Below are 17,245 nucleotides of genomic sequence, written 5' to 3'. Positions count from 1 at the left end.
CATGATGTCATGGAGCTCAGTCCCATGACTCTCAGATCATGACCTGGGCAGAAATCAAGAGTGGCATACTTACCCAGCTGAGCTACCCAGGCGCCTGACTATTTACTATTTTTAAAAAAATGTTGAAGTATTTCTCGGAAAATACGTAGAGGCATAAAAGTAGAAAAGTATGAGAACTTAAGATTGACTTTAAGTTACCAACATTCATGAGGTAGAGATTTTGATATTAAATGCATTTTTAAAAAATGTGCTATAAGTGGACAAGTGTTTATGAGGCAAACCCTGAGATTCACATTCAGTCTGTATGAACACTACAGTTGGTTGTGTTTTACTTTCTAGATTCTAAGTGTATCAGTATATCAGTCAGGGTCCTCCAGAAAAAAATAGAATCTAGTGTGTGTGTGTGTGTGCATGTACATATATCTCACACACACACACACACACACAAAGACAAGAGAAAATGAGAGGAGAGAATGGGTGGGGGGAAGTCGGGAGGTAGTGATTTTAAGGAATTGACTTATTTTAAGGATTATGAGGACTGGCAAGTTCTAATTTTTTAGCGACACTGAAAACTCAAACAGGATTTCTGTGTTACAGTCTAGAGGCAAGATTTCTTCTTTTCTGGGAAACCTTAATTTTTGGTCTTAAGACAAAATTCACCGGATTGAATGAAGCCTAACCTCACATTATCTAGGGTAATCTCTTTTCTTTAAAGTCACCTCTTTGTACATGTTAATCATATCTACCAAATGTTTTCACAGCAACATCTAGACTAGTATTTAACCATACAACTGGACACCTTAGCCTAAATAAGGTTGATAGGTACAATTAACCAGCAAACTTTCTACCTCTGCATTATGTTGATTTCTTTTTTTTTTATTTTTTAAAGATTTTTATTTATTTGAGAGAGGGAGTGTTAGCGAGAGTGTGTGATCAGCGGGAGGACCAGAGCAGGAGGGAGAAGTGGGCTTCCCACTGAGCAGTGAGCCCAATGCGGGGCTCGATCTCAGGACCCTGAGATCATGACCCGAGTGAAAGCAGACATTTAACTGACTGAGCCACCCAAGTGCCCCTTATGTTCATTTATTTTTAATATTGCATATAATGTCTTAGAAACTGGTTTATTTTTCTTTGAAATTCTGCAGGTTGAGATTGCAACCTGCCCTTTCCTCTGAAAGTAGCAGTGAATCAGTCCAACAAACTATACCTTAAACATTTAAATATCTCATCATCTAACTGAATAACTATAACCTAAGTACAAGTTGACAGTTTTGAAAAATGCATTTACTTTTTTAGTGTACCGGAAGAATGTATTGGATTGGTGATTTAGTAAATGAAATTACTAAAACTACTCATTGGCTATATATTGTTTGTTTTTTTTTTTAATTTTTTTTATTTATTTGACAGACAGAGATCACAAGTAGGCAGAGAGGCAGGCAGAGAGAGAGGAGGAAGCAGGCTCCCTGCTGAGCAGAGAGCCCAATGTGGGGCTCAATCCCAGGACCCTGGGATCATGACCTGAGCCAAAGGCAGAGGCTTTAACCCACTGAGCCACCCAGGCACCTGGCTATATATTGGTTTTGAACAGCCTGTTTAGCTCTCAGAATAAATTGGTTCCCAAGATTAATTAGAGTCATTTTCTGGTTTTGCTCAAATTATTCCTTTCCAACTCAAGACTGGTCCCAATTTCTTGTATTACAATTCTGTGGTTTGTTGGAATTGAACTTCAACCATGCCTTATGAGGTTTTAGCCTTTAACAGTACTTATCCACAAGTAATTAGCATTTCAAATATCGTGAGATGCCTCTTGCTCTTTTTTCAGATGGACCAGCTTTTGGGAAATATGATTGAAATGTGGGTTGATCGCATGGACAACATTACGCAGCCTGAAAGAAGAAAACTTTCAGCTTTGGCTTTGCTCTCTCTTCTGCCATCTGATAATAGGTGAGGAAATATTTTTTAGAATTTTTTTAAAACATCAAAATATTATCACCTTTTTTTTTGCCATTGTTACTGCTGCATGTTGCTGGGCAGTATTGTTTTGTGTATATGAATGCTCATTTTGTTAGTAGATAATGCTGGGGCAGGTATTGGTCTAGATCTAATAAGATGTGAATGGGAGTGGAGTGGTGGGCACTACAGTTCAACTTGGTCAAATTCATTTAATAATTTAATTTTTGTCTGAATTTTCATTTTTTTATAATCAGATTTTATTAGACTTCTTTTAAGTCATTTTTAAATATAAGATGAATAATATGTCAATAGCAGTTCATAAAAAGGATCTTCCTCATAATTCAAAAGAATGTTACATAATCTTGTGTTTTTTTGGGGGGGGATTATTTTTAAAGAAGCTTGCAAGTACTTTTTTTCTCATTACATTGATGAAGTCATTTTATTATAGTTTACAAATGTTGTTAAAATTCTCATTTCTGTAAAGCAAATGCAAAATGCTTTGTTTTGGGCATTAGCCACAAATATCTATTTTCTTTATTTTTACCCGTCTTTGTGGAGTTTTGCAGTATCTGCTTGAAATTTTTTTTTTTTTTGGTACTTTTAATTTTAAAGGCATAAAAGCGGGTCGTAAGACTTGATTTTGTATGAGAAAAATAAAGTAGATTGTTTTGTCTTTGGGAACTTTCTGAACACATCTTTCCTAATGATTAATTAGTGAAATAAATCCAGTTAGCTTTAGAAATCCTTGTTAAAAATGTAGGTATTATTTATTTCTAATATGATAGTTTGAGTTAAGCACATAGGTACTTGTTTTGTTCTAATACCATAAGCATAGATTCTGATTACTGAGCATGTACTGTATGTCTTTATATTTTGCTACATTTATATCTCATTCAGTTTTTAATATAGTTCTGAGATATAGGCATGATTCTTATAGAGCAAAGAAATAACTTAAAAATGTAAACTAACTTGTCTAGGGTGTGGTATGTATGTTCTATTTATGTATATTTTGACCTGATTCCAGGGTTTGCTCTTTTTAACTACCAAAATGGTGCTCTTTTGCAGGTAGACACACACAAGACCAGTATATTTCCTCACTGTGAAATTGAGTGACATTTTATTTTTGAAAACCAAATTTTAGCTCCTAGTATTTTATTGCTGTTTCCTTTTCTTAATGGATAAATAGTGATTGAGGTTATTCAGACCTTTAAAATTGAAGTGTTAAAGAACCTGGCCTTTGGCAGTAGCCAACACTCTGTACACATTTGTAGAATAAATTAATGAATGGAAAAAAAATTAAGGTTAGAAAAACATGTTGGGGTTTTTTCTAAAACAAAGTCCTGAAATTACTGAGGGTAAATTAGAAGTGACACACATTAAATGAAGGGTATCTAATTGTATCTAAAGCATATTTGTTTAACATTTTTTATGAGACAACTGTTTGCTTTAATATTTTATTTTATGTAAGTGTGTGCTCAAAAAACACTCAAGTGGCCAAAATAGTCAGCTTCTCTCAGGAAAATACAAGATTTCTTAAAGTCAGGAATAGACCATGGTGGGGGGCAGGGGCAGGTGTCTCATGTCATCCTGTCTAAATTGAGGGGCAGAACTTTAATAAGACTTGGAATTCTGCTAAACATGAAGATTTCAGATTGAAAAGTTGGGAGAAGATAGTTATGATAGGAAGATCAGATCTTGTTTTTAAAAATGAAGTATTAGAAAAATCTTGGGGGCACCAATGAATTTGTGTCATCCTAAGGGTACCAAGAAAGTCTTAAATAATGTAGTGATAGAATTCTAAAGAATAATTACTGAACTTTATAGTCAGCTTAGTGACTAAAGAAACTTCAATAGATATAGAAAATGTAATGATCTGCAAACAAAAAACTAAATTGCCGTATAAGTTTGCCACATAGTCATTGGCTCATGATAGAACTTAAAAAGATTTATGTTCACATTTCTAATGGAAGGTAATGTGGGATTTTAGGACAGCTTTATTGTTTTATCACTTTTCCTCTACTTAAACAACAGAGTTGTTGGAGTTTGGGAGAATTTTCCCCTTTCTGCATCCCCAGTAATAATACCTGGTTAATCTCTCATGTAATAGCAATTTTCTGTTTCTGCATTTCTTTTAGACATTGCAGTTTAACATTTTCTTTGCCTGAAATAAGTAGATCGAGCAAATAATGTTCATGGCAATTTTTTTAATGATCGAAATTGGGAAATGTTTTCTTCTCTTACTATAACAGATTTTCAATGCAGAAATACACTGTTCTGAAGCATGGTTTCTCACATATAGTACTAGTGATATTTAGGGACAGATGATTATTTGGGTTTTGGGGGGTTTTTCCTAAGATTTTTGGGGGGAAGTGCTTACACACAAGCAGGGGGAGGAGTAGAGGGAGAAAGGGAGAGAATCCTCAAGCAGACTCCCTGCTGAGCAGAAAGTCCAACATAGGGCTTGATCCCAGGACCCAGAGATCATGACCTGAGCCAAAATCAAGAGTTGGCTGCTCAACCAACTGAGCCACCCAGGCGCCCCTTTTTTGATTTTCCTTTTTTAAAGAGGGGGCAGGAGAAGCAGAGAGAAAGAATCTTAAGCAAGCTCCATGCCCAGTGTGGAGCTGGACAAGGGGCTTGATGTCAGGACCTTGAGATCATGATCTTCGCTGGTATCAGAGGAGTCAGAGACTTATCTGACTGAGCCACCCAGGTGCCCCCAGGTGATTATTTGTTATGGGGAACTACCTTGCACCTTGTAACGTACCTGGCAGCACCTCTGCCCTTTAGATGCCAGTAGAACTTCTAACCTCCAGTTGAGAATCACTGCTCTAAAGAATGACCATTTGAGAAACTATTAAACTCTCCTTTACCCTAATCCACTAGCTCTGTTCAGAAATTTGATAAAAACTCTAGACTTCAGAGCCACTCTGAAACCCTAGTGCCACTGGTGACTTGCTGTTGATGATGACCGTGTTACTTATATTAGCTGTGGCTAAGTTTCCTTGTTTTTAAAATGTATGTGTGTTCCTAATGAGACGGTTGTAAAGATTACGTGAGTTTATGTGTGCAAGGTCAGACTGCCTGGATAGATGGGGTTAGCTGTTTTTATTTCATCCCTTTCTTCCTTTTTCATGTATTCATCCATTTACTGTAGTACAGAGTTCTAAAAGTAAAAGTCCCTGTGTTTTCATGCCCTCATTTTTATTTCAGTACAGTTTCAGGTATATTGAGTATCGGTACACCTATTCATTATTTATTTTAAAATTGTGTGTTAACCACACATGTTCTAAGGAATGGCACTTTGCATTCAGAATTATCACCTACTTAAGAAATTGCCTTTATAATAAACTCCTGAAGTGTCAGATTTACTAAACCTGCTTGGATTGGACACTTGGTACCTCTCCATATTTCTCATTTATCTCAAAATTAGTATATATAATACCCACATGTGGAAATTTATTATTATTTAAGGAATTTTTAAGATAGTTTCTAAGATAAATCCTTTTACAACTTTTAAAACGTTAGACTAGTTGAATCAAGATAATAGTTTCCAAAGAGTAATATTTTGGTATAGTTTAAACATGGTTAAATGAAAGACAAGTTTGTAATTGTTAAAATGTAGACATGTTGTTTTACCTGAGTTATGCTTTGTTTAAGCTGACCATTTTTAAATGAGTATTTAACATGATAGACTTTTGGGGCACCTGTTTGGCTCAGTCAAAAGAGAAGAGCATGTGACTATTGATCTCAGGGTTGTGAGTTTCAGCCCCATGTTGGGTATAGAGATTACTTAAAACAGATTAAAAAGAAAAAAAACATGATAGACTTTAATTTTCATCCCTTACAGTAGAGAACATTTTTTACTTCTACGTCACGTATTCTTTATTATAGTATTTTCTTTTATCTGTAAATATTTGACTGCAGATTTTCGTAGCTTTCCTATAGTAAAAATTGGTTCTCAATTTTTTTAGTCTTTCACAAGAAAAGTGCTTTAGAAACATCATGTCTGGGAACAGCTTTACTGAGCTGTAATTCATAGGCCATACATTTTACCCACATAAAGTATACAATTGAGTAGTATTTAGAAAACTCACAGAGTCATGTAGCCATCACCATAGTTGATTTTAGAACATTTTCATCACTTTCAGAAGGAAGCATGTACTGTTTTGTAGTCTTCATTTTCTCACCACACCCCTGCCCCCAGCTCAAGGCATTAGAGCAAGGGCTTGAGAGTAGTAAGGACAGAGAGTAGAAGATGCATCCTAGAAAGACAAGGCCTTCAAGGTAGATTCAGTTTTATTCTCTGTGAATTGTGCAATGATTAGTTTCCATCTAACAATACTGTTAAAGATAATCTACTCGTCTTGTGGGGAAGTTATTTTAATCCATTTTGCTGCTGCCCAACTTGTCACATATTGGAAATGCTAGGATTCAGGTCTTTAAATTTTCATCTGATGTTTGCTTTCCTCCTTGTTGCCAGCATTCGGTCTTTGCTTATTCATTCATTTATTGGTTGAGTAGATATTACTAAATATGAATGTGTCATTAGTAGGTCCTGAGTGCTCTAAAATGCAGGTTTGACTGTTATTCAGATACGGTGAGGCCATCAGATCAGGGGATAATTGCCATTGAAAGATACTTTGTCATTCACAGTTCCCAAGAGGAGGATGCATGCCACATCACACAGAACCACAAGGAAACACCATGGTTGGTCTGCAGATGGAGTGAGGGCACAGTGTGGGCAAGAGCTTTTAATATGGTTTCCATGGGAAGGAATGGGAAAGCAAGGGTCAGGTGGTTTAGGATTGGCTAGTTTAAATAGTTTTGGTAGGCTGTAGGGTGTAGGCACTGTTGCAAGTTGTCTGTTACAGGCAGGGGTATAGTGGACCCAAGTGTTAGAGCCTCATGAAAGAGGTAGCTGCGTATATGGGCTCTGGATCAGTTGGTTTGCTTGTGTAATTTATGCAAGAAGGCAGTCTTTTACTGCCTCTCTGAATTGGGTAACCCTGGGAGGGTCAGTCTCTCCAGGGTCATAAAGGCCCCATTGGTCAAACTATCAGCATATGGAAAGATAAGGAGGCACGATTAATACACCGAATATTAACCGATTTTTGTTCTTAGCAGCATGCTTAACACCTTAGGTCCACAGCAAGTTTAACGAATGAATGAAAAATGAATTTAATATACTTATACTGTAATAGTGTGCTGTTTTTTCTCCCAACTAAAAAACATTTGTCTGAACTTCTAAAGAATGTTTGTGCCTGAAAAATTAAGCTAATTTGATCTCTCAGTTTGTCAGCCCTGGGAAAAAGTATCGCATACTTTTTGGTCACTGTATAAAGTACTACTTGAAGTAGTACCCAGATAATTTTTCAGTTTTGTCATATTAATACACGATAAAACATTTTCACATTTAGCAGCCTTAAAAAGGAGAGTTTTTGTAGCTACTCTGATTTGTAGTATTGTTGCAAATTAGGAGTTTTTTGAATGGACTTACTGTAGGCATACTTTAAATCTGTTCAGTTAGTTATATATATAAATTTTGCATACCTGCCTGTTAATACCCTTTCTCAAAAAAGAAGTATGGAACGAATTTTGATGTATTTACTTTGAAAAGGATGTATTTCTAAAATTTACAGTTGTCATTTGAGCATTAAATCTACTTTTATAAATTGAGAAAGGTAGTGTGAGATTGTGGGATTTGGAATTATATTTTTGTTCTTTTTTTAAAATTTCAAATATATAATTTGGTTTCTTTGCAGTTAAATAAAAATTCACTCATCCTTATTATATAATCTTTTTGTTCTAACACTTGGGAAGACAGTCTCTGAAAATCAATTTGCTATAATGAACAAGACAATTTATATTATTCTGAATTGCTACAATTAAAAAATATGCACAGGGTATACAAATAAAGTATAAATAAATTCCTCAGACATTCAATAAACACTGAGTAATTCCTTTTGCATCATTTGTTATTTCCATTGTAATGGTAGTTAATTTTGAAGTAAAAAACTATAAGTGGACACATTTGTTTATACTAATTATCTGCCTCAATTAAAAATAAACCAGGGTCTCAAAGACTGGTTCTAAACTGATTAATCAAAGTCTCAGTTACTAATGTGTTACCAATTCTATTAGTAGATTAGAGCAGTGAGTAATTTTATGTATTTATGTATTCATTCATTTTGAAAGATGGGTAAATTTATTTTATTTTATTTTTTTTTAAGATTTTATTTATTTATTTGACAGAGATCACAAGTAGGCAGAGAAACAGGCAGAGAGAGGGAGAAGCAGGCTCCCTGCCGAGCAGAGAGCCCGATGCAGGGCTTGATCCCAGGACCCTGGGATCATGACCGGAGCCGAAGGCAGAGGCTTTAATCCACTGAGCCACCCAGGCACCCCATGAGATGGGTAATTTTAAACAAAAGATTCTCATACGTTGTATGGGTCTTATTTTATGAATGGGTTTCCATTAGTAGGTTGAGCTGTTGCTGGAAGTCAAATTACCAATTAAAGTTATATTGTCTCTGTTGCTTCTGAAAAGCTGTGCTTTGTTTGTGTGTCAGATTGTTGTGTTTGTCTTCTAGAGCAGTCTGAGAAGACTGCCTAATGGAAACCATACTTTTCCTCTTACTTCTTGTGTGTGGTTGATAGCCAAGATGATCCAGCCTTGGCGGAGCTATGTCGGTGTGCTCTACAGTATACTAAGTTCAGAGTCAGAGTGGCAGAAAGCACCCTTAGTGATTACCCTATGCCTTAGCCGAATGATCATTCTCTCTCCCATTCCATCAAATACTGACCTCAATGTCAGTGGAATGCTAGACAGTGACTGGGAGGAGCAAAACGGTTGCAGTCCTTCCTCTCATGAAACTTACAGTCTAGGGTTTTAGTTTTGTGGTGATTGCTCTTACTGTTGCTGCTTTTTTCCTGAAGATTGACTTGAACTGATTTCTCACAGTTTATATCATCTCATTATATAGTAACTTGCGGAAAGGAGCAGCGAGGTGTCATTGGGGAAGTTAAAAAATTTTATTTTTCCAGAGTTGACCGTAAAAGAATAGTCATTATAGGATATTTTGAATGGTGACTATATACCTCTCTCTCCTAGTTAGATAAGGAGACTAAAATGTGTCTAATAATACTTGGAAATTTCAGAACCTCAGCTGTTGAGGCTCTATTTTCCATCTGCCCTTTGAATATATGGTTTACAAATAGAGATACGCTTAGCTTTTTAAAATGGATATTTGGATTAGAATGTTTTCTTCTGTATGGAATCTAATGTAGTTTGTAGTAATTACTGGTTATGATCATTCAGTTCAACTGGGGAAAATCCCTTGGTGATAAAGCTTTTAATGATTTTATTTTTTGCCTAGGCTATGCATATGTATTTTTTGGTTCTTGCTATGAATTTACAGGCTGGTTTTCTTCCCAAACAGAAATTGAGTAACATGCCTACTTTCGAGCTAGTTAATATTCATATACTGAATTTTGTTAGCTTTAATCTAATAGAAGCTGGAGGATACAGACAAGGTAGTTTAGGAAGATGAACAATTGGGGCCATAATTGCAGCTTTACTACCTTTATCTGTAAACAAAACAGTTTTGTGAAAAAAGAGATAAATTACTAATTCTTGGGCTTGGTAATTTTTTTAATTGAAAGATTATAGTTATTTATAAAACTCCTTTTTTTAAGCTGAACATCAATTTTTCTGTCAGTGCTTCGAAGTCTTACTTTCTTCCCCCTTCCCCGCAAAAGTTCCATCCTTTTTAAAGTGTTTGAAAGTGTTTCTATTCCCTTACCTTAGAATTTGAATGGAAATAGTCCATTTTGGTTTTCATTTCCAATAAAGATTCACTTTATTCTGGTTCTAGCAGAGTAAAGTTACTTTAGTAAGAGTTGCTTTAGGTTCCAGCAGAACCTAAATGCTCCTACATTCCTGTCCAATTATAAAGCCTACGGTACTGACACAACCAACACTGAGCAGTATTCTAAAGATTTCTGTTAAGTGCTAGAGCACTCTCCTGTGTGTTGGTGATACATCCCATTGGCACCGTTAGGACATACTATTCAGTGTGCCCTTGCATCTTAGAGCAACTATTTTTTTTTGGTTTTTTTGTCTTCTGTCTCCTGTCCTAACTAAGGAAAGTTCCTGAATGCATGTGAATATGATACTATACTTACAATGTCTTCCTCACATCTAGGACTTCACATCTAGGACAAATTAGATAAATGCTTCTGATGAACTTTTCATTAGGTGGCAGTCACCTTACAGACCTTGGTACCCTTAACAAACCAGCAACCATTGTATAGAATTAAACTTGTAAACATATCACCCAAGAGACCAAAATTATGGTTCAGATGACTTTGAAGTTGCAGGATCTCAAACCATTTTAGAATGAGCTGAAGAGAAGTTTGTGAACGAGATTGAGGTATCAAGTCTAGGCCTAAAATAATTTTCAGAGTAACTGTCTCCAACAAGGGTATAAAAGGAGTAAAATCACGAATCCTTGTGTACTTTCTGGTTTTTCTTGTGTAGCTAATATACCCTTATCACTTGAAGAGCATTGACTTTTGGGGGTTCTTTTCCTTGAGCTTCTGCTTTCACTCTGTCCAGCAGTTTCAGAGAGAAAAATACACATCATGATGGAGGGGAGAGCTAAATTTGGGTTCAGGTGCATGTTTTACCTACTATTTATGTGACATTGCCTTTCTGGCTCTTGGTTTTTTGATGTTTCCTGTGTGAGGTAATGAAACTGGCCAGTACCTATGGGTTATTTTTTTTTAAGATTTTTATTTATTTATTTGAGAAAGAGTGGGAGAGATAGCACAAGCAGGAGGGGGTAGAGGGAGAGGGAGAAACAGACTCCCCACTGAGCAGGGAGCCTGATGCAGGGCTCGATCCCAGGACAAAGGCAGACACTTAATCGACTGAGCCCCCCAGGCACCCCTCTATGGGTTATTTTGAGGCTAAATTGGAGAATGTATATACAGTGGCCATTAGAGTGTTGAATGTATTAAACGGTGAATAATTGAATATTAATCTTTTAATTATTGCTGTACTACTATCTCTCTATTAATACCTGCTGTTGTTAATGTTACTGCTGTCCGTTATTTTGACAAAGTGTGTGAAGGTACCAATTTAGGCTTTCCTGAGTCTCTCCCTCATTTACTCCGAGGCTGTCTCCCATTCACACAGTCCATATGTGACCTGCACCAACACGAAGAAAGACACTATCTCCCTGTAGCTGTTGCATGCAGATACCTTTTGCATGCCTGCCAGTGCTCACTCTGCTCATTATTCCCATTCATTCATTGCTCCTGTTGCTTCTCTTTCACCTTTGAGAAACTGGCAGTTATTTCCTGGAAGCCCTGGAAGAAGCTTCCATTGACTCATCTGTACAGAGTGGTTGTGTAAAGTTGATCCTCAGTTTGCATTTGCCAAACACTTAACATAATCATAGAATGTACAGCGAAACAGCAGCGTGTGTTCTTCTTGTTAACATTCATCAGCAGTGGAGCCCTTAAATCCCCAGATTTATTAGAGATCCAGGAAAAAGATTTGGAGTAGAAACTATAGGTTGAAGGGAAACTGGAGAAAGCAGGTGGAATTCTGGGTGGTAAAAGGGCCCCAGTTTTGTTGCCTTACCTGAAATCTTTGCCATCCTTGGACATTTTTTATTTGTCTTCCATTTGTTCATTTGTCAAACTCCTTCCAATTTCTCAGCCTAAAAGTGATTTCTGCCTTCTTGAAATTTTTGGACTGCATCATACATTCATTATCATGTATTGCTTGCTCTGCTTTTGTGCTTTTTATGTATCTTACCTCTGGGCTCTTTGGAGGTCAGACCCATGTGTCCAGGGCGTATAAGTGAAAGGCTTACGGTTCAGGCTCTGAACCATGCTGTGTAGATTTGAGTTCTGGCTCCTGAAATCACTGTGTGATCTTGAGTAGGTATTTAACATATCTCTACCCTCATCTATAAAATAGAGCTACGCTGTTGGATTGTTCTGTGTATTAAGTTGACATAATGCATGTATGGTAATGGTACTTAGGACAATGCTTAGGAAGTGGTGTATGCTCAGTGTAAATAAATTCTGGTTGTGGTGATGATAATGTTTTGCAGATTTTTTTTTTCCTCTGCTTAACACCAGACATAGGGTACTCGCTTATAGAATACCCTGCATGGTCAGGATATTATTATCATGAGTTTGTCGACTGAACAGTTATTCTCTCACAGAACACCTTGGGTTCCTTGAAATCAGGGAACAGATTTTATCTTTAGTATCCTTTGAGTCTAGCACAATGTTTGACACACATAGGCTCGCAATAATATGCCTGAATTGGATAGATTTAATAACCAATGCATTGTTCTCTTCTCAGTCTTGGATATTTTTGAACACCCAATTATTCATGTCAAAAACTTGGAAATTGTCTTTGGCAACGTGACGTCTCGCTGTTCACATGTAATCCATCACCAAAGCTGTTGACTGCACCTCTAAATATATCTCAAATCCATACCCTCCATTTCCAGTATCTTCCACTTACTCTTCCTAGGCTGTCGCATTAGCCTCCTAAACGACTCTTTCCTCCTCTTTTATTTCCTCCAAGCCATATTCCACAGAGAAGATGACAGCCATGTTTTAAAAGCAGAAATGATCTTATTCCTCTTCTAGTTCAAAACCCATTAGTGGTCTCCATGGGACAACCAGTCAGGGTTTGCCTTACCTCTTGAGCCCTATTCCACCCTGGTCTCTCTCAGTCATTTCTACCAGCCATGCTTGCTGTTCTCTCTCTTTGGAACATGCTCAGCTTTTTCGTGCCTCAGAATCTTGACAGACTCTGAATTGACGTGCTTTCCGGTAGCTGCAGAACACTGTTTTTCCTTTATAAAACTGATTGTGATTGTAAATCAAACAAGTTTTGGTCTAGTAGTTTTTCATATGTATTTTATTTTTTAGCCACAAATATTTATTTGTATTTTAAAATATAAGGACTCTTTTTAAACCTTGTTAAATTTACATAGAGTAAAATTGACTTCAAGGGAGGTTATACATTAATATAAATTTTCATACGTGTAGATTGCACGACCAGCACTGCATTCGGAACACAGGTGAGTAGCTTCATCACCTGAGGACACTCCCTTGTGCATTATACCTTGGGATTCCCATTCTCCCTGACTCCCAGCTGCTGGCTCCCACCCATCTGTTTTCTTTCACTGTAATTGTGTCTGTTTGAGGATGTTATATAAATGCAACAAGCAGTGTATAACTTTTTGAGACCGGCCTTCTCAGGCAGCATAATGCTTTTTATATTTGCCTAAGCTGTTGTATGTGTCATTAGAATATTGATGTTTTTGTTTTTGTTTTTGATTTTGCTGAGTAGTATTCCACTGTATGTATGTATCACCTTAGCCCTTGAAGGACATTTGGGTGTCTCATGCTTTTAAGTTAACTGTCTCCACCAATGTCTAGTTTCAGGAGCATGATGTTCTGGACATTGTTAGTTTGTGCCCTCCCCCCGTCCATTTCGTGTGTATGCATGCATTACACACACACACACACACATACTTGATGCTTTATTTTCTGAATAATTTGCATCTAAGTTGAAGAGATTATGGCCTTTTACTCCTAAATGCTTCAGTGTAGGATTAGGTATTGCCTTTAGTTGTCATGTCTTTATAGTCTCTTTTAGTCTCTCTTATTTCCTGAGTTTTTATTTCTTATGACTAATATTTTTGAAGAATACAGCCCTTTTCTTTGTTTCCCTCCCTCCCTTTCTCTTCCCAGAATAGAATATTCCTCATTTGTGATGTGTCTGATGATTTCTATTGATTAGATTGCAGTTATGCATCCTCGGTTGGAATATTAACCTAAGTGGTTGATGCTGTCCTTCCTGAAATACCACATCCACTGGCACATGGTGTCCACCTGTTTCGCATTAATGATATTAATTCTCGTGAAGATGTTTGATTGCTCCACTGTGTAGATACTGTTCTTTTCCCTTGCAGCTGATTATCTGTATTGAGATACTGCTCTTCATTAAAATTTCCTCCTACATTGAGCAAAATAATATTTTTTTATTGTTACCAGAATATTTTTAATTGTAAACACCATTTCAAGATTTTGATTCTCTTGCTTTTGAGGTCTATAAGTAACTTTTAAAATCCGTAAGATCAGTAAGCACTATTGTAAACTATTCTTTCTATATAAACCCATCTTGGTTGGTTTATATGTAGATGCTGTATATCTAAATAATATAGGAGGTATATATTTAAAAGGTGGTAATTGAATAATTTTTTGATTTATTCATTTTCTTACTTGTGAAATTTCTGAATGGAAAAGAAAATGGATTTGAACTATTTGAACTATGAGATTATCTGAAGGCAGTGTTAATGAAGGTTCCATAAGAAGAGAGAGAAAAAAATAATTCAATGAGTCAGTTTCCTAGGGAAAAAAAATGAGGAGACTCTTTTAGGAGGCTGAGTGTCGGGTTCAGAAATTGTTCTAATGAAAATTAGGGGGAATCAGAAAAGGAATCTGAGGAACCATTTTGATGTGTTACTCTAGAGCAAAATCAAAATGTCACAGTTCAGATTGGGGAACATTATTGTTCCTTGGAGATCATATGAAGATTTCACCAAACATGTTAGGGAATTGACAAGGTAATAATGAGATGGTTTTAAATTACCTAAATAATGTGATTTGGCTGTGAAGTGTTAGTAGTTAAAGCATGGGACATATACCTTCCAGTCAGTGCAGCAGGAAGTTGAGAAACTTGAGTTCTAATCTAAAACTTGAGTGGCCAGTTGTGCCACTAATCAGTGATGTGCTCATAGCCAGTAAGATGAGGAGGTCTCTGAATTCTGTTCCTGTATCACCCTTTTTTAAGGTCTTGATTCCTGTTTTCTTCTGTAGTAGTGATCTCTGTAACACCAGCAACCCTATGAACCCTGTGAACAGAAAGGCTAATAAACTTTGTCATTCTGGATACTGGGTTTAGATTTATTGTTTGTTGTAGACGCTTTAGTTTACCTCAGCTTTTACAATAGGAGAAAGACAAAATTTATTTTATTCTGTCACTTTTATTTAGTGTAGTTTACTAAAAATTTTATTTTCAAGTCTAATAAGAATAAATATTTTTGTGTGCTTTGGATATTTGTGGAATGGAGGACAAGATTTATTAATGTTCCAATGTTATCACCTTGTAGTTTTTCCTCTAAATTTTATTTTGAGGTCGATGAATTCTTCCAGACTTTAGAGGAGGAAAAAATTTTCCTTGGCTTTTTCAGGGTCCCTGAGTGGGTCTGAAAATTAAACTGACAAAGTCAAGATTAACAGGGGAAAAGCATATATATTTAATGTTAAGTTTTATATGACATGGGAGCCCTCAAAAGAAAGTGAAGACCCAAAGAGGATTGTTAAACCTGTGTGTGTGTGTGTGTATGTGTGTGTGTTTAAAGATTTTATTTATTTATTTGAGAGAGAGCGAGAGCATGCAGAAGAGAGCACAAGTGAGGTGGGGTGGGTGGGAGGAATAGCAGAGGGTGAAGCAGATTCCCCACTGAGCAGGGAGCCTGATGCAGGACCTGATCCCAGGACCCTCTGCCATGACTGGAGGCAGAGGCAGATGCTTCACTGACTGAGCCACCCACATGTCCCAAACCTGTGTATTTTTATGCTAGGTTTGAGGCAGATTGGAAAGTCGTGGAAAGAGAGGCTAGGGCACAGGATATGAGGTAAGGTTAGCAAACAGGGAAATTTTGCAAGCCTCTTTGTTTGGATTCTTCTCAAAGTCTCTTTGTCTTCAGAGATAAAGATGCTCCTTTTCTCCCACTACAGTTGAGGGCACCTCTCACATGAAGTTTTTATGACCTCATTCAGGAGTGAAGGGCAAGTGGTATGAGGGTGTGGCTGGACATAGGGAAGGGATCAGAGAGAGTCCTTCACACTTCGCCTTTTTCTCAGATTCCTTCAGATTTGAGTATTCTCTATACCACAGTGCCATATATTGGGATATGGGGTCCAGAACCCCATCACAACTCTAAACTGTATGACACAATTGAAAAATCCTTTACTATGTTTGATGTAATTGAAAACACTAAACACAAAATGGACTTGAGAAACCTAGCTCTTATTCCATCTTTACCTCTAATTCATGTCATTTATCTGATACTGGGTTTTTTTGGTGGTAATTTACCAATTTCTTCATTCAGTAGCAACAACAGTTGTTGGCCACAAAGGATAGTTATGAAAATTATAAATCATTTTGATAAAAGATCTGTTATCTAGTATGCACCTCTGATTTTTTATTGTCATAGAAAGTGGTGGGTACTTTACCAAATATTTAATAGGTAAATAATTCATATTATCCAAAATAATTGTTATCTTGATGTAAAAGATGCTTTAATAATGAGGGATTTACTATACAATTATAGATATATCATTACTGGTATTTTTTTTTTAAATAAACATATAATGTATTTTTATCCCCAGGGGTACAGGTCTGTGAATCGCTAGGTTTACACATTTCACAGCACTCATCATAGCACATACCCTCCCCAATGTCCATATCCCCACCACCCTCTCCCGTCCCCCCTCCCCCCAGCAACCCTCAGTCTGTTTTTTGAGATTGAGTCTTTTATGGTTTGTCTCCCTCCCAATCCCATGTTTTCATTTTTTCTTTTCCTACCTCCCCCCAACCCCCCCCACATTGCATCTCCACTTCCTCATATCAAAGAGATCATATGATAGTTGTCTTTCTCCGATTGACTTATTTCGCTAAGCATAATACCCTTTAGTTCCATCCACGTCGTCGCAAATGGCAAGATTTCATTTCTTTTGATGGCTGCATAGTATTCCATTGTGTATATATACCACATCTTCTTTATCCATTCATCTTTATCCATCCATCACCATTGATGGACATCTAGGTTCTTTCCACAGTTTGGCTATTGTGGACATTGCTGCTATAAACATTCGGGTGCACGTGCCCCTTCGGAGCACCACGTTTGTATCTTTAGGATATTTTCAGTTTTTTGAGGAACCTCCACACTGTTTTCCAGAGTGGTTGCACCAGCTTGCATTCCCACCAGCAGTGTAGGAGGGTTCCCCTCTCTCCGCATCCTCGCCAGCATCTGTCATTTCTTGACTTGTTAATTTTAGCCATTCTGACTGGTGTGAGGTGGTATCTCATTGTGGTTTTGATTTGTATTTCCCTGATGCCGAGTGATGTGGAGCACTTTTTCATGTGTCTGTTGGCCATCTGGATGTCTTCTTTGCAGAAATG

The 17,245-nt window shown here is 36.9% G+C and overlaps 1 protein-coding gene across 1 annotated transcript in view; it reads left to right on the top strand.

Moving 5' to 3' along the window:
- The window catches only part of IPO11 (importin 11), a 208,004-nt gene that overhangs the window by 132,436 nt on the left and 58,323 nt on the right, over positions 1–17,245 (top strand). The window contains exon 27 of the mRNA XM_080805105.1: positions 1,823–1,944. Coding sequence (XP_080661231.1) covers positions 1,823–1,944 — 122 coding nt within the window. The remainder of the gene's footprint in view (positions 1–1,822; positions 1,945–17,245) is intronic.

The sequence above is a fragment of the Martes martes genome (assembly GCF_963455335.1).
Source record: "Martes martes genome assembly, chromosome: 5".
Classification (NCBI taxonomy): domain Eukaryota; kingdom Metazoa; phylum Chordata; class Mammalia; order Carnivora; family Mustelidae; genus Martes; species Martes martes.
This window is presented reverse-complemented; position numbering and strand designations above follow the sequence as displayed.